Raw genomic sequence first — 18270 nt, 5'->3', positions numbered from 1 at the left:
TCCAGCAGCTCTCACCCGACCCTTTCAACCTTCCCTTTATAGGGCTCAGGTGCCTTCTTCTAACTCCAGCTGGGAGGCAGCTCATCAGTCACAAGTTCATTGGACCATGAAAGGGACCAGTCACCCTGTGACATCATCGTTGTTGTAAAGTTTCTCTGGCTTTTTATTTTCATTGGAGAGTGTTATACTTGCAACCCAAAAATCCAGAATTATTTTCCCGGGCTCTGTAATTACGTTGAAATCAGCTAATTTATTCGGTTCTTCCTTTTTTGGGGGGAGGAGGAAGGGAAGGGAGAAAACAATAGTGAGAACTTGAAAAACTGCCTGGAGAGCTCTCTCTCTGTTTTTAAAATCAAACCACTCAGCCAAATAAATGCTAAATTAAAATCAATAGGACAATTAAAGGCGGGGGAAGAGAGCATTTAAACTTCAGTATATTCCTTCTCTGATGGATTTTAGTCACAAATCTATATTAACTAAAGAGGGGTTTTTTAAATGCCCTTCTTTCCCCAGCTACCCACCCACCCACCAGCACCACTGTATTGTGTTGGCTCAGTCCCCGACACCCTTTCTAACTAAAGGAAAGTACCACAGCTACCAAGGGAAGTCTAATCTTCCCAGATCTATCTGTGAAAACTCTACAGTCCCAAGGAAATGTTAAAAGCTGAATGAAAAAAAACTGATGTCCATGTTAGAATCAGAGAATCACAGTACAGTAGGGCTGGAAGGGACCTTGAGAGATTATCTGGTCCAGCCTCCTGAGCTGATGCAGCTGAGCTGATGCAGGACCAAGTGTACCTAGACCATCCCTGACAAGTGTTTGTCTAACCTGTTCTTAAAAACATCCTATGATGGGTACCGCACAACCTCCCTGGGTAACCTATTCCAGCACTTCATTATCCTTAGAAACTTTCCTAATATCTAATGTAAAACTCCCTTACTGCAGATTAAGATGACTACTTCTTGTTCTACCTTCAGTGGGCATGGAGAACAAATGATCACCATCCTTTATAACAGCCCATTATCAGATATCCCCTCAGTCTTCTTTTTTCAAGATAAATTTGCCCAGGTTTTTTTAACCTTTCCTCACAGGTCAGGTTGACTAAGCCTTTCAATCACTTTTGTTGCTCTCCTCTAGAATCTCTCGTTTGTCCACATCTTTCTTACAGTGTGGCACCCAACACTAGACAACAGTCTAGCTGAGGCACATCCATGCCACTTAGACTGCATCAATTACCTGTCTTACATATGATACTCCTGTTCATACACTCCAGAGTGGTATTAGCCTTTGTCACAATTGCATCTCATGTTCTATTTGTGATCACTATAGCTTCCATGCCCTTTTCTGCCGTTCTATTGCTTCGCTACTTATTCCCCATTTGGTAGCTATGTATTTGATTTTCTCTTCATAACTGTAGTACTTTGCACCTATCTTTATGGAATTTCATCTTGTTGATTTCAAACCAATTCTCCAATTTATCAAGTTCATTTTGAATTCTAACACTGTCTTCCAAACTGTTTTCAACCCTCCCTGCTTGGTGTCATCCACAACTTTTATAAGCATACTCTCCACTCGATTATCCAAATCATTAATGAAAATATTGACTAGAACAAAATCCATGATGGTCCCCTGTGGGACCCCACTAGAAAAGTCCTCCTAGTTTGACAGCAAACCACTGATAACTACACTTTGAGTATTATTTTTTAAACCAGTTATGCACCCACTTTACAGTAATTTCATCTAGACCACATTTCCCAACTTTGCTTATGAGAATATCATATGGGACCTAGTCAAAAATCACAATATGTTGCTGTTGCATCTACTGTTTCACCCTCCGCCTCCCCCATCCACTAGGCCAGTTACCCTGTCAAAGAAGGAAATTAGATTGGTTAGGCATGATTTGTTCTTGACAAATCCACGTGGGCTATTACTTATCACTCGGTGCTGACATACTGATTGTTTGAGAATGTGTTTCAGTATCTTTCCAGTCATAGAAGTTAGGCTGGCTAGCTTGCAGTTCCCTGGGTCCTCTTTGTTCCCTTTTTAAAGGCAGGTACTATGTTTGCCCTTCTCCAGGCCTCTGATACCTCACCCATCCTGCATGACTTTCTGACATTGTAAAAACAAACCACAATTAAAATTGCATTGCAAATGTAGACAAAGATAGTGCCTAGAAGCCCCAGTCAGGATACAGGGCCCCTTACATTAGGTACTGTTAACACACGTGAAACAGACAGTAAATGCCTCATGGAGCTCACAATCTTGGACTATGACAAGATGTCATAGGAAGATAAACAGACAAATATACAGAGACAGGGTAACAGTAAAGATGGTTGCATTTGCATAAATTAGTTGTCTCCTTCCATAGTTGATCAACATCTTGAAGTTTTGACTATAACCAGTGATACATCATTTAACAAAGTCTGCCAAGTAACTACAAAGTCTATTTAACAGATTAGAAAGTAAGTCATGGCTTTTGGGACCATATATCGCTGTCTTGGATGCTAGACGCAGTTTTCTACTATCACAAAGCAATCAGTTTCAAAGTATTTTGCCTGAATGTAGTATAGTTTATTATATATCCTTTTTTTAAAAAAAAATGAGCTGATGCAATAGAAAAGGAATAAAGAATGTGAACTTCTGATGCTATGTTGTTCATGTCTGTGGAGTTCAGGCAGCACAGAAGTGTGGAAACCATATGGTACACTTCACAAACACTCTGAAAATACTGCTGTGAAAACCACTTGAGACAGCAGGGAGTATGTTACAGTCACAGAATTCTCACCATATGCTTCATCTGTACAGATGTGGGGGGAAGACATGGTAACAACTGGAAATCAGAATATGTTAGGGACTCACATGGAGCCTTGGCCCTGGGAGCTGAGATGCTGAGAATTTTCAAATGTCTGCGTTTCAGTGGGCATAACAGTAGATGTTAAAATGAAACAATCATATAGAAAAATAAATGATCGCTAATAAAACATGTTACAATTTTAAGACGAGCCAATTATGGGCTAGATTGTATACCAAGGCAAAAATGTCTCTATGCTGTCGCAGGCGCAGTCAAGAGAAGAAATAGTGGTTCAAAGGACCCCAGTTTCATCACTGATCCTATACAAGCAGCAAAGTATAACCCTCATGCCAGTTCCAGTCCATTCAGAGTGTGGGGCCAACATGGTCTATTTCACACCTGTCAGCTTTGGTGGAGTGTAAGTTGGTGTATATCATCCCTTACCATTGTATGTCTGGACCTAAGCACTGGGCAGCCCATATAGGGCATAAATGAGGGGGGGAAGGAAAGAGGGAGATTCCTACCTCTTACACGCCTACCTGAGCACACAGTCCTTGCTACACCTAGTCCTCTATTAGCAGCTTCAACTAAGCCAATACTAACCCATCCCTGGTTTTATTTAAAACAATCCATATGGAACTATAACTCAGCTGCCCAGGTCCTCCTAATTGTGGGATCGTGACCTGTAATTTGGGAGGGGGAAGAGGGGTCATTTAAGGCAGTCATTAAAGTCTTTCCTACAGGATGGAAGAATTTGCAGTGAGAGATGTTTAAAATCTCCCTTCTGGGTGAGTTTTTTTCCATCTATCCTTCCCCAGCCCTCCTTTACTAAAATGATCCCAGCAGCTGGAGAGGAGGAACCTGTGTGATGAACAAGGCCCAGCTCAGGGGAGAGGGGAAATGAGCCATATGGCCGTATGGGTTGGATGAATGGACTATAAAATGGATAGAGAACTGGCTAGAGCATAGGGCTCAACGAGTAGTGATCAATGGCTCCATGTCTAGCTGGCAGCCGGTCACAAGTGGAGTGCCCCAGAGGTCGGTCCTGGGGCCGGTTTTGTTCAACATCTTCATCAATGATCTGGAGGATGGGGTAGATTGCACCCTCAGCAAGTCTGCAGATGACACTAAGCTGGGGGAGTGGTAGATACCCTGGAAGGTAGGGATAGGGTACAGAAGGACCTAAACAAACCAGAGGATTGGGCCAAAAGAAATCTAATGAGGTTCAACAAGGACAAGTGCAGAATCCTGCACTTTGGACGGAAGAATCCCATACACAGCTACAGACTGGGGACCGACGAGCTAGGCAGCAGTTCTGCAGAAAAGGACCTGGGGGTTACAGTGGATAAGAAGCTGGATATGAGTCAACAGTGTGCCCTGGTTGTCAACAATATGCTATTAGCCTTCGTCTGCATTAGTAGGAGAATTGCCATCAGATCGCAGGAAGTGATTATTCCCCTCTATTCGGCATTGGTGAGGCCGCATTTGGAGTATTGTGTCCAGTTTTGGTCCCCCACTACAAAAAGGATGTGGACAAGTTGGAGAGAGTCCAGCGGAGGGCAACAAAAATGATTAGGGGGCTGGAGCACAGGACTTATGAGGAGAAGCTGAGGGAACTAGTCTTGTTTAGTCTACAGAAGAGAAGAATGAGGGGGGATTTGATAGTGGCCTTTAACTACCTGAAAGGGGGTTCCAGGGAGGATGGAGCTAGGCTGTTCTCAGTGGTGGCAGATGACAGAACTAGGAGCAACGGTCTCAAGTTGCAGTTGGCGAGGTCTAGGTTGGATATTAGGAAAAAGTTTTTCACTAGGAGAGTGGTGAAGCACTGGAATGGGTTACCTAGAGAGGTGGTAGAATCTCCATCTTTAGAGGTTTTTAAGCTGAGGCTTGACAAAACCCTGGCTGGGATTATTTAGCTAAGGTTAGTCCTGCTTTGAGCAGGGGTTTGGACTAGATGACCTCCTGAGGTCCCTTCCAACTCTGAGAGTCTACGATTCTATATTGGGGGCAGTATTTGCCTCCTGGTAGACAGTACTAAGGTGGGGGAGTGGGGGAAGGAGGGAGAATCAATCTCCTCCTTAACTCATGACGATAGGTCTAAAATACAAATTTCTTTGCCTTTGTTATACACCACATAGCATGAAATGTGTGTAGTTTCCAAAATAATTTCCCAAAGGAGAAGAACCCCCTGAAAAAGTTTTATCCCCCATCCACCCAGCCCCTGGAAAAGTATCAGTTTGAACACTGTAGCCAACACCATTAGAAAAAGTTTATGCACTGCTCAAGAGAAAATTTTAAAAACTGATCCCATATGTAAGCAATCATGAGTAGCGCACTAAATAATGTCAAATGCTTTCTACCTTGAACTGCTGCTCACCCGAATCCACTTGGGTCCTGCTACAACTTACAGAGCTGGAGAAAGGTAACAATGGAAAATATAACAGAATAGGTTTGATGTATTCACTACATCACAAACTTTGCAGAATGTTTTTACCATTTTATGCACTGCACTTTTATTCAGTTTCTCCCCTTCACTCCATGTTTCTCTTCAGAGATTACTTGTACCAACCACTTTACAGCGTTGTCTCCTGCATACAGCCTTCCTAATGATTTCCATTTGGACTAGGCAAACGGTATAATCTAAGCAAAAATGTCTCCTTAAAGGATATATGCTGAAAAGGCCACTTCCCACTCTCCTTCAAAAGGGAGCGATGGAGACAAAAATGAGAAAAGAGAGGGAGACAGAGAGAAGAAAGCATATAACTGAAATTGCCTATAAAATCTGTCCCTTTATCTCAATTAAACAAAACCTTCAAACTTCATTGTTAGGAAATTCTTTGACATTCTCCTTCATTTTGCAGGTACCTTCACAGGTTCCAGTGCCAGAGTCCAATCCAACAGATAGGGGACTGGGTTCTAGAGGGTCATAACCAAACCTCTCTCCAATATTCACAGAAATATGACAACATATTTGGGACTGTTTTACACCAGTCAGATCGCATTATTTCACTTGCTATCCAGTGAATTCTAGCTACAGCGTGGTCATAAGGTGATTTTAGACCATTCTGAGAGTCAGTTTGGGACTGAATGATTACTAGTAAGAGGTGGTGAACCGCACCTCCGTGCCACTGGCAGATATTCCTTACCTTGTATATTGGGCATTAGTGTACTTATTATCACTACTGCAAAAAGTAAACGGTCAAAACCTGGACTCGGTCATGAAGCCTGAGTAAACAAACTGTTCAGAGAACATACCCAAGGCTGAAGAGAAGTGGAATCCTCCCCCACTAGCCAACACCTGGCTCCCTGGTTGCTCCTACAGTTGTAGGCATGACTGTGGTCTGAGCACGCTTCCTGTGAAGGGAAGTTGTAGATCTATTCTCCATGTCTCCACCCAACCTGCAATATCCTGGCCAAACCACTATGGAGAAAGCACTTCTCCACAGTGGCTGAGGGCCTGGAGCCGCCCTCTAGGGCCTTTCCACAGCACGCTTCTCCCACCCAGAAGAACTGCCTCAGTTTCAGTCTATTTGAGGCCTTCTACACATGTGGGAGTATTTCTCCCTAAATAAACAGTAGAAAAATATTGGTTATGTTGCGAGTAGCAAAAAAGTACATAGGTTTTTCCATAGCCTCACAACAAACTTCATATATTCACAGTGTTCCTTAAGATTGATCCATCACTGAAATGGAATCGTTAACTATGCCCACAAACAAAATTGGACAATTGTTCCTAAGTTTTGGAACCCTATTATCTCTCTATGATCTGGTCTAAACCTGATAGCAGACGTTTCTTCAATCAAAATGTTACTTCCTTCGCCAGATAGAAATTACTTCATCAATATACGAGTTGCACTTTACTGTATTCATTCTGCCTGACTCTTTCATTCATGCTGCTCTAGCTCTTTTCTTTCATCCCTTTTATTACTGTCTCTTGCCTCCTCACCTCTCTCCTCCTGAGATTTTAACATAGAAAAACAAACAAAGCTAATAAGAAGGCAAGCTGTGATTTTCCTAATACTCTGTAATACATTTATTATCTTAACAATGGCTTATGATTTGTGATTGGATCTGATGTTTATAAGATGATCCAAATTATCTGGTCAGCAGTATTGGACATATTTTACATGTGGATAACTGCAATGAAGATTATTGTAATGTTTATATGTATAGATACATGATTATTAATTTCAATAAGGTAACATCACAGCTGATTTTTATCTGCCATTTCTTTCACTTTGATGTTTCTCTTTTATCATAGTCTTTTCAATTAATTATTATTTGTATTATCCTAGCATCTAAGAATCCTAGTCATGAACCACGACCCCATTGTGCTAGGCATTTTACAAACAGAACAGAAAGACATCTGTCCATCCCTCATCCTCATCCCTACCTTGTTCTCTTCCTATAATTTTTATGGACTTTGGGAAAATACACTATTACTGAAAAAACTTTCAGTAAATCAGGATGTAATGCATCATCATCTTATTTTAGCTTGTTGAATTGTCACATTTCATGTGAACATATTTGGATGAATATACATTTATCTGGAGCTCTGTATCAGAGTATGTTACAAATGTAGGGCTAGACTGTCATAGTCCCTACTCAGCCACACAGGACAATAAAGGGGAGTAAGGCCCACCTCCCATTCCCTCGCCCAGCCATGCTTAGATTGCAACTCCAGATATGTTAAGATTACTTGCCTGACACTTTCCACTGTGAGCAGTGGTTGGAGAGGGGGTGAAGTGGAGTGGAGAATAGATGTTCTGGTCCTTCCCAGCTCCCCTCCTCACCTGCCAGAGTATCTGTTTGGATGCACAGGGAGAAGCAAGCTGCTTCTCAAAAGGGATGAAATAACTTCCCTTGTTAGGACAAGAGAGTGGCAGGAGAGGAGCTGTGACTCTCTCAGCCAGTGGTTTTCAACCTTCTTTTCATTTGCAACCCCTAAGAAGTTTCAAATGAAGGTACAGGCCCCTTTGAAAAGCTTAGACAGTCTGTGGACCCCCAGGTCCGCTGAACTACAGTTGAAAACCACTGCGCTAAGGGCTTGTCTACACAGAAAAATAGCTCTTCTGGATTAGCTATTCCACACTAGCTTCCAAAGTGGGCATTCTTATTGCACACTAAGTTTAGCTTGGATTAAGCCAAATCCCACAAATCTGAGTGAAATGAGAGCATCCACATGGGGAGTCAGTACAGAACAGCTATTGTGCTTTAAATTCACACCTTCACTTATTTCGCAATAACTTCCCTATATAGCCAAGACTTGAATCACATTACCCTGAGAACAAATACGAGACGCTTCAATCCTGAGTCAGGAGCACCTGTAAAGAGGCGTTTATAACGGAAGTGTATCCTCAGCCCTAGAGTACAAGATTGGCTAGCTGCTTGGGTCAAACAAGGGTAGTCCTATTTTCAAGGTCTTTCAGGTTATTTTAGTTAGTGGGAGAAACTGATGATGAAGTCAGGTATCCTTGATGCAATCCTATTTATTTACATACAATGTACGAAGTCTGGTTTCTCTGAACACAGAAGGAATCAAACAGCAGGAGAGTTTCTTTGCTCATGGTTCCAAGCCTCTTTCAGCCAACGCTATACCCAATAGTACACATTCAGCTTTTTTCCCCAGGGTCACAAGATCAGGGCTTCTCTGGCTGCATCTGGGGCATGTTTGCTCCTTCTGCTCTTCTACACTGCCACCACTGGTCGACGGAAAATACACAAGCTAAGTGAAGTAGATTGCTGTACCATGGCATCTTCACTGCGCTGTGTTGACTGGAGACACCTTCTGGTCGACACAGCCTTACTCCTTTTGTGGAGGTAGTTTAATCGTGTCGACCGGAGAGCACTTCTGGGATCAATTGAGCTGGTCTCCACTACCTGCTCAATCAATCCTGCTGCATTGATTCCCAAGTCACTGGCAATGTAGACATACATTCCATCTGCTTCAGTGGTGTTTCTGCCCTTTTTTTAATCTCAAGCACAAAGGCACACAGCTGTAATCAAATCTATCTTCCACTCTTACATTCACATTCGGCACAACATGAAATCCCTTCACCCACAGTTCAGATTCCTAAAAGCAGCTTTACGTGTGGCTAAGTTGTAGGTGTAGTTCCTTAGTTGTAGAATGAATGGGCTACAATCACACACACACACACACACACACACACACACACACACACACACACACACACACACACACACACACACACACACACACACAGCTAGTCACCAAGGAAAACATAGGGCCTGATCCAATTCAATGGAGATACTCCCATTGACTCCAATAGGTGTTGAATTGGACAGTTAACCATTTAAATCCAAGACAATGTATTATCTGTGTTCAGGTCACAACTACTCAAGGATTCCAGAAAAGAAAAATGGAGGTTTAATTAGATAATATATATCTATGCCGTGTAAAAATATGCAATTAACATTCACACATTTCTTTCTCAGCAGGTTATTGGAGAGTATAGCTTTAATGTAGAAATACAATCATGCTTAGAGCTTGATTTTCCATGGAACATAGGAATAAAATAATGCCTTTGTATCTAATTTGGGCACACCATATTCAGTGCCTTGGATTTTAGTGTTCAGATTTTCCCCCCTCCCACCATATTAATTCAACATACAGCTTGACATTCCTGTGAAGCGAGACAATCAGAATTTGATTTGATTCAGTGCCCTAAAACCTGACATCCTAACATATTAAAACTATTATCATGGCTCCATTTTAATGATAAATAACAGCTTATAGACACAACAATAGCATTTTGTTTGCCTAAACCCCCTTTCTCCTGAATCTGAGCAGCATTATGAGACCATACATTCTCTGTTTAATATGACTTGCCAAGAATGCAAACACCCTTTGGGCTACAAGCTTAGTTACATCAACGCTAAAGTATGAAATGATTTTCCCATTTACTTTAAAAATGTGGATGTTATATAATGTTTTTAAAATTAATTTTAACTGACTCTTTCCAGTTAGTCCCAATAATATATATTTCACAATGGGAAAATTGGGATGTCTTTGGCCCCTGGATATCAAATTGATTCATGTAGAAGATAGCTGCTGACTATACTACAATTCTCCTGTGTGTCCTGTAGAAAGAAATGTAGTTAGATCACTAGTGCTGTTGGTCACTAGAAAGGATGGAAACATAGGATCTGCATATTGGATCAGACTCAATCCAGCCACTCTAGCATCCAGTCCCTAACCTATGATCTGTGCCAGATGTTTCAAAGGAAGGTGCAAGAAACTGCATAGCAGACACTTATGGAATAACTTGCCCATAGTGGAAACATATTCCATTCCTCAGTCTGGTGGGACTTGATCCAGCAATGCACTTAAGCACATGCTTAACTTCACACAGGACTGGTTCAGTTGTCTTGATATGAATGACACATTCTGACATGCTTAAGTGGTTTACTGGATTGGAGACTCAGTTATTGGCTTGTGCCCTTAAACATGACTGTTTATATCCCTTCTAGTTTTTTAATCCTAGAAAATAACCCTCTACGATCTCAAATCATATAAACAGATAATCTTGTTTTTACCCTGTTAAGCTTCTGACTTCCATACTATCTTGTAGCAATGAGTTCCACAGGCTAATTGAATATTGTGTAAAAATATTTCTTTGTTTTAAAATTTGTTTTTAATTTCATTAAATATCCTTTGCTGTTATATTATGTAAGAGTAGCCATTTACCTTCTCTTTACTTCTCTATTTATCTCAGGTACTAATTTGGCCCCCCTTATTAGTAGAATCTGAGCATCTCACAATTCCTAGTGTATTTATCCTCACAGAATCCCTGTGAGGTAGGGAAGTGCTATTGTCCCCATTTTATGGGTGGAGAACTATGGCACAGAGAGACTAAGTGCTTGCCCAACGTCACACAGGAAGTCCGTGGCAGAGCAAGGGTATAAACCCAAGGTCTCCCAAGTCCGAGTCTCATGCCCCCACCATCTGTGTGGGCCTCAAATCATTTTCATTGCTCATCGGCGGAGCTGCCCTCCACTCTAATTCTCTTGTAACTGTTTTGGGAGAGGGTAAGCAGAACCAAATATAGTATAGTAGATGAAGATCTACCATTGATTTATGTAATGTCTTTATAATATTTTCAGTATTATTTTCGCTCTCATTTTGTATATATGAGAACCTTTGGTTTGTTTTTTTGGGCAGTACTGAACATCCGAGCAGAGGTTTTCAATGACTTGTCTGTAGTGATTTCAGGTCTTTTTCCTGAGTGGTTAAAATTAATTAAGAATTCAAAAGTGAGAATGAACAGTTCAGATTATTCCTTATAATATGTATTACCTTGTATTTGGGGGCACAGAATTTCCACTATCATCCTGCTCATTCACTATTAGCAACCCTAATGTGTTTTGGGGAGTTAATAAATGTTTACTACTTTAATCTAACTAGATGGTTTCAGGACTGGAGAAGGGCTGAGGTGTATGCTATACCCAAGATGAAGATGACTTGCTGGGGTTTTTTGTTTCAGATTACCCATTTAGCATACACATTTCCTAGCTTTTCATTTATGAATCCGGATGAACGAACGTTTTACCAATCACATTCAAAGGCCTTCACAGATTTTAAGACCAAAGGGCACTATTAGGATAATCTACAGTAGTACTCGACCAGGGGTAGACAGAGGTCTTCCAGGGGTACCTCAAGTCATCTAGATCAGTGCATTTCTCAACTTAGGGGGTCATAGGACAGATTGAAGAGGGTTGGAAGTGCAGGGCTCAAGTTAGGGGGTGGCAAGCAGGGCAATTGCCCAGGGCCCCATGCTAGAGGGGACCACCCCGCAAAGCTAAATTACATGCTTCAGTCCAGGGCAGCAGGGCTCAGGCTTCAGCCTCACATGATGGGGCTCAGGTTTGAGAGGTACGATGGTCTGGAAAGGTTGAGAACCACTGATTTAGTATGACCTCCTGGGTTACACAGACCACACAATCACCCTGCAGGTTGTTACATCTTCACATGTCTAAGATTCTACTCTGTTTCTGCCTGAATGTTTTCGTTTCACTTTGAGTAACCTTTGGGTCTCTGTGTCATTTGTTCTCTTGAAACAGTGGATTTTTGGCATTGACATTCATGCTGCTGTTTCAGTTGCATAGTTTAAGACTAGACAATGTTTTTTACCCTTGGATGTGTGTATATATTACACAGACCCATACATACACACACACACCCCCCTCCGATCTGTGATTTCCATTTCATGCATCTGACGAAGTGGGTTGCTGCCCACTAAAGCTTATGCCCGCAGAAATTTGTTAGTCTTTAAGATGCTACAGGACTCTTGTAGTTGCTAAGAGACTTTTTCTTAACATTTACTTCTAATGGAGGTAAAATCAGCAATCCAAATACCTAACCCCCCTGTGGACGTGCCCCTGGAAGTGGGGAGCAATGTCCGGGCTTTTCCCCCTCTGGGTCCTCCTCAGAGGGGGACCACCCCTCCCGGCTACCTCTCAGCAGGAGCAGTCTTGTGCCTTTCTTAGGGCAAGCAGTGTATCACCAGGCCCTCAGGCCGGGCTGGCCACGTAAGCAGGCCGCTCTCTAGAGCGGTATGGTGGGGAAGGCTTTCTCAAGGTGGATAGGGAAGGGGGGAGGGGGACGCAGCCCGCCCGTCTCCACTGTGTCCCAGCCCAGGGCCCTGGCAGTGGCAATGGCGTTTGCCACTGGGTCGGCGGGGCTCCGGCCGCAACACGCCACCCGGGTTGCCCCTGATTCAGCCACGAACTTGCTGCTATGCCTGGGCTTCTTCCTCCCCGAAACCTCCAGTACCTGCCTCCTCTAGGTCGCTGAGGTGTGGTAGGCCTGCTAGGCCCTCCTCATCCACAGGCGGCAGCTCAGGCAACTCCATGGGCTCATCCTCGGAGGGCAGCTCTTCCAGGTCCTGTGGCCCCCAGGCTTCGGGCAGGGCCGGTAAGTTCTCGGGGTCCCAGGCTCTGTACTGCTCCGGCGGGTCCGCTTCCGGCTCCCAGGCCACGGGTATCTCAGGGGGGTTCTCCTCAGGCTCGTCGTCAGCGGGGAGCCCCGAGGGGCCTTCCTCCAGCTCCCAGGCCGTGGGATCCTCTGGTGGGCCCTCCTCCGGCTCCCAGGCCGTGGGGTACTGGGGGGAGGCCTCCGTGGATCCCCAGGCTGGGGTTAAGGCCTGCCACTCCCTTTCAGCGCAGCTCCCCGGCCCGGCCTTAGCTGGGAGCTCGGGAGGAGACACGTCCTTCCCTCTCGGCCGTCCCTCCCTAACTGAGCTCACCGGCCTGGCTTTTAAAGGCCTAGCTCCACCCCCCCTGCTTCCTGTTAGGTGGGGATACTGGGGCCTTTAAAGGCCTGGACCCGCCCACCTGCTTCCGGTCAGGGCTTCCCCTGGGGGAGGGCTTTATCAGCCAGGGTGGGTCTGGCTCCCCCCTCAGAGGGGGACCATCCCTCCTGGCTACACCTCCACAGCAGCTGACATCTAAACAATCAAAAGCTCAAACATATTGAATCATATGCATTAACAATATGCTTGCTGCAATTGAATGCATATGCAAATAAATAGCCAGGCATGTGTGCCACAGTTTTATATGTTCGCTTGAAATTCTGGAATAGACTGTGACTGCTACACAAACATAGCGTCAGATGTGATTAACATGACCTGAAGAAGAGCTCTGTGTAGCTTGAAAGCTTGTCTCTCTCTCCAATAGAAATTGGTCCCATAAAAGATATTACTTCGCCTCACCCACTGTGTCTCTCTCATAACAAATAACTATTATATCTAGTTCTGCTTTTAATGTGCTATTCGATGTAATTGTTTGTTAGTCACCCATGGTAAATTGTCACTAGTGTCTAATTTAATTCTAATAAATAAAAGTTTTCACCAAAGTTCATCTTTGGTATTATAGAGAGAAAGAAATTGGCTCACTATTCTTAAAGCATAGATGAGAAGGCCACATGGTACTTTTTCTAAAGCCCAGCTGTAGCGCGCTTTAGATTAGCAACTTCAGGGTATACGTCCACTGCTGGTTTTATTTGACAGAAATAGAAAGAATATTTCTTTATCAGTCTTGTGCCCAGGAACATAAATCTGTACTATTGTTGTTTATGAACCTTTTGAATTTCTTCTTTATTTCCATTTGAGATTTTTCCTCATTCACTTGGATTTATTTCTTCATAACCTGCATTATGTCAGAGCACTGCAGTATAGCCCTAGACAGACCAAATTAAAAACTAGCTAACTTTCTCCTCCAAATTTTATGCAGCAAGTTGCTTCTTCTTGTCCCCTAAGAGGCTGCATAACCCCTTCTTCCTCAGGATGCATAAAACCTACATTTTTAAAAATCAAGAAGTGATTATATCAACAACTTTAGGAGGGGGAAAGCAAAACTGCATAATGCAAAGAAGCTGCTCTGTTCTTATGCATGGAAGAGCTGATGAGTTGGGTGAATTAGTTGTAATGCATAATGTAATGCGGGAACTTGGGTACAAGTGTGTAGGATGAGGCAGAGTTACTCATCTTCTTCATCTCTCCCTGGAGCAAGCAGGTGGGGGAAAAGAGATGCGGCCTTGGTTCCAACCCCCAACTTATTTTCTGGTCAGATTAACTAAACCAGTTCTGAATGGGTAGTAAATTCTCACCGACTGCTGCCATAGCCCAATTATTCACCACAGGAGCCAGAAAGAAGTAGGGAAGGAATTGTGACTCAGTAGTGTGTTGCTGAGTCATATGTTCCTGAATGGATGCGGCAAGCATCTCCGAGGTGTGTTTGTACTAGACACAATGGGGCCTTTGGTGAACTTTGCACTTTTTCCCAGTTTATCTTTGAACAGATTTGGCTTTTTATTAATTTGTTCTTTATTCAAACATGTCTGAATAATATTTTTGTGACCATATTTCTGCTTTACTGTAGCTATACATTGCATGGGTATAATTCTTAAAGTCAAATGCATTAACTTAAAAACTTGAATAGTAACAGACCATGAAACCCAGTGATGACCGAAGCTGATGATATTCCCCACAAAAGCTTTCAATCACGCTTGTAGCTAGTTCCATTCCATCATGCTGACTTCAGCGTGACAATCCCGGAATCTTATTACCTAGGTTATGCATGCACACACACACACACACACACACACACCTGGACCTCATTTGTTATTGTGTATTATCATAGGAGCCCCTGTCACAGACTAGGACCCATTTGTGCTAGATGCTGTACAAACCCAACCAAAGAGCTTACAATCTAAGACAAAAGACAGCAGCTGTATATAGACAACCCAACAGGGAGTTCAAGGAACTAACAAGACAGAATTGGTCAGCAGGATAGGCAGTAGTCTCACCACATCAGCCGCCTTATTTGGCAAAGCTTTTGGAGGAATCATGGCAGAGGAGAGTATTAAACCTGGTTAATGAAAGTCTTGGTTATATAAGGACTGGTAGGTTCCTCATTAAGATTTGATTGTTGAGGAGCTCTGTGGAATTCTTCTTAAAGAGGTTTCATGACAGAAGGGAGCACTTCTATTACACAGCTCCACTCCTGTCTTCTAGCAGCTGAGCTGGCCAGAGTGGGGAAAAGTATCTATTTTCCTTTCATCAGTGAAGGCTTCAGTGCACAACATTTTCTTCATCAGAAGCAGCTTAGAATCTTTGGCAGAGTAAGCCGTATTAACTGGCCAGCCTTAGGGAAGCCTATTGACTTTCTATAATCAGGGGAAGTCAGAGCAGCAGGCTTTGGAGTGAGATATAGGAGAGAGAATACATGATAGTGTGGTAGAGAGGTTTTTAAACAGTTGCTTTAGTTATCCTGAATCCAACTCTACAGATCTAAGGAAGAGTAAAATGTAACAAATTATGTAAAAAAAAAAATTGTATGTAGAGGTTATAGTTTTCAGGTCTGATATCCCAGTATCTTTTATTGCTCAGAGAGAGTACTCAGGGTACCATTGTGAAGCTGGCAATCTACTCTCTCCTGTAGCATAAATCTGCATTTTCTCTATCTGAGGCTCACAAGATTTCAGACCTCAAACCAGTCTGAATACTCATCATCCTGCAGCATGGTAATTGTGGGAGGGTGTAGTTCCTTTCACATATGGGAGAAAGAATAGAACACTTCTCTTGCAGAGTGGTTTTTAAAAAAATGGTGTCTGTTCAAAGATGATCAGAAACTTGGAATGGTAGAACTAGTTCCGTTGGAGATTGCTTCAGCAGACAGAAAGCAAGTAATGAAAGGTAAATTGTAATTTTCATACAGCTGTGCTGTTTTTCAAATGGACAGTATCCCTGCCACCCACAGTAATTTGTGGTGTCCAGTTGTCTACTAATTAGTGGAAATTTTCACCCTCCTTTTGTGTTAGCATCACGATTTATGAGCATCCCATCAGTGTTATTGGTTTTTCAAACATTCTAAGCATCTTTTAGCTTCTACATAACTTTAAAGTTCTTGAACACCTCATCATTTTAGTTTGCACTGGTCATTTAAAGAGCCAGGGTGTTTTTGTTTTGTTAAATCACAGTTGTAGCAATAAAAAGAACAGGAATCACCTCTTTATACAGTTGATTATTTCTTTTTATCTCCTCACCACTTTTGATTAATCAAGTGGTATGAAGATCTCTAAATCACACTGATAGAAAATTTGATAAAGCACAAGTTTTATTAATTTATATCTTTATACATCTGGGATATTAATGGATCACACATAATTAGTAATAATGCCTTCCTTTTCTAACACAGACTTCAGGCAATACCTTGTCAGGCAATCCAGAGCACATATTGGAAGGAGTGCTATTTCAAGTATGCACAGAAATAATGTATGTGAAACCTTGTTAATCTTTTCCATCCTTATGTATCAGTGCAAAATGGCATAATCACTCTAGATCACATATTACTACAACAGAACTACTTAAAAACAAACCTTATTCATCATTTGATAGGATAGAAGGCAGATAGAATTTTAAGAAAATTGTGTAATTTTTACTATGACATCTACTGACTGGCATTTATTTTTTGTGGTTTCTTCTGCAGACAGGATTTTTGTGGTTTCTTCTATGAAGAATTAGGATTGCTAATAAGAAGCCACAGGAATTAGATTTCTCAAAGTCAGAAGTCGTTATAAATTCTACAAAGCAGCATCTTGTTTTGTGATGTAGAGATATGGCAAAGAAAGTTATAACTATGGTTCCACAGGTGAATAAAACACCTCATGTGCATAAGTGATTGCAGGCCCAGGGCCACTATTTGTTAGTGTCACAGGGTGCTCTACTTACCACAGTACAGCACCTCCTCCTGGTGGTTCTGGGGGGGGAGGGGAGGGGAATCAGCTCTGCAAGGCAGGCACCCCTTCCTGCAATTGTATTCCATCTTTCTGTCTTGTTTTCTCTTTCTGTAGCCCTTCTCTTGCTACAGGAGCTGCTGTGGCCTTTTCATGACTCTGCTCTCTGTCCACGTCACTCAGCCATGTGCCCTTCTGTGGTAGTCTTTCAAAGTCCCTTGCCACAAAAAAGCACCAGGCAATCCTCACACCTGCTGCCCTGACAAGGTCACTCCAACAGGGCCTCAGGCAGTCTTTCTGTTCATTGTCTGTTCCACCACCACTCTGCAGTGGTTGATGGAGGAACCCAGGCTCTCCTGCTACTTTGGGTTCCAGTCCAGGGTTCGGTCATGAACAGTTAATGTCTGCATTGATACCACCTTACTGCTCTCACCCCTGGACTCCCTCCCACCATATTCCTTCTGCTGTGCCAGGGAGGGAAACTGCAGGTTTCCTTCCTGCTGCCTTCCTCACAAGTTCCGGCCTCCTAGCTTTATAGAAGCCCTGCTTGTTCCCTGACAGGTGTGTTTTCTTTTAATTAGCATCTTCCAGTCTAGCTCTCTCTCCTTTGCAGCCTAATTGGCTGATTGGAACCACCTGGCCTAATTCAGCTCTTGCAGGGCCAGTGTGAGAGTACACCCCCACACAGTATACCAGTCAATTTTCAGGACTGAACTATTTCTTCCTAGGTATAAACCTTTGTGGCTGTATTCAGATTGATTGGCTATAAGTGGTTATGGCTGAGCACAGCTCATCATGGCTACTATTTCAGAAAAGAAAATGAGAAGAAGTGATAGCCCCACATTTTTTTGTATGGAGTGAGAAATTCTATTATTTTGTCCTATCAACTCTCTATTTCAATAAATGATCTATACAGACAATTCTGGAGTTAACTGCATAAGCAGCAGACAACTATTTTGTGTTTTGGGTAACCCCCAGGATACATCCGTGAAGTGCTTGGAAACAGATTACACACTTTTCCTTTTTTATTTAGAGCAAAAGATACTAACCACTAGCGCTAGTCTTTTTTCTGTTAGAAAAATAAGGCTATTAAGTTGAATCCAAAAGGCTTGAAACCAAATGAGTAAGGATCAAAGACATCTGCCAGTGCAGTGCAATTCTGTTTGACATGTCTAGTGAAAACTCTAGAAGAAAAGGAGGTGATTTCATCTGCAGGTAAATTTT

The 18270-nt window shown here is 42.6% G+C and overlaps 1 protein-coding gene across 3 annotated transcripts in view; it reads right to left on the bottom strand.

Moving 5' to 3' along the window:
• Positions 1-17538, bottom strand: part of FBLN1 (fibulin 1) — a 123624-nt gene extending 106086 nt beyond the window's left edge. For all 3 annotated transcript variants that reach the window (XM_067530979.1, XM_067530978.1, XM_067530980.1), the window contains exon 1: positions 17042-17538. Coding sequence is in view for 2 of the 3 variants with exons in the window: in XM_067530978.1 (XP_067387079.1) it covers positions 17042-17135 (94 nt within the window). In the remaining variant the exon portion in view is untranslated. The remainder of the gene's footprint in view (positions 1-17041) is intronic.
• Positions 17539-18270: the final 732 nt, after the last annotated feature.

Source organism: Emydura macquarii, unplaced genomic scaffold (genome assembly GCF_026122565.2).
Source record: "Emydura macquarii macquarii isolate MOO-44397 ecotype Brisbane River unplaced genomic scaffold, CSIRO-AGI_Emac_v2 contig_3122, whole genome shotgun sequence".
In the NCBI taxonomy this organism is placed as follows: domain Eukaryota; kingdom Metazoa; phylum Chordata; order Testudines; family Chelidae; genus Emydura; species Emydura macquarii.
Note: the sequence above shows the minus strand (reverse complement) of the source record. Positions and strands in the feature narration are given on the sequence as shown.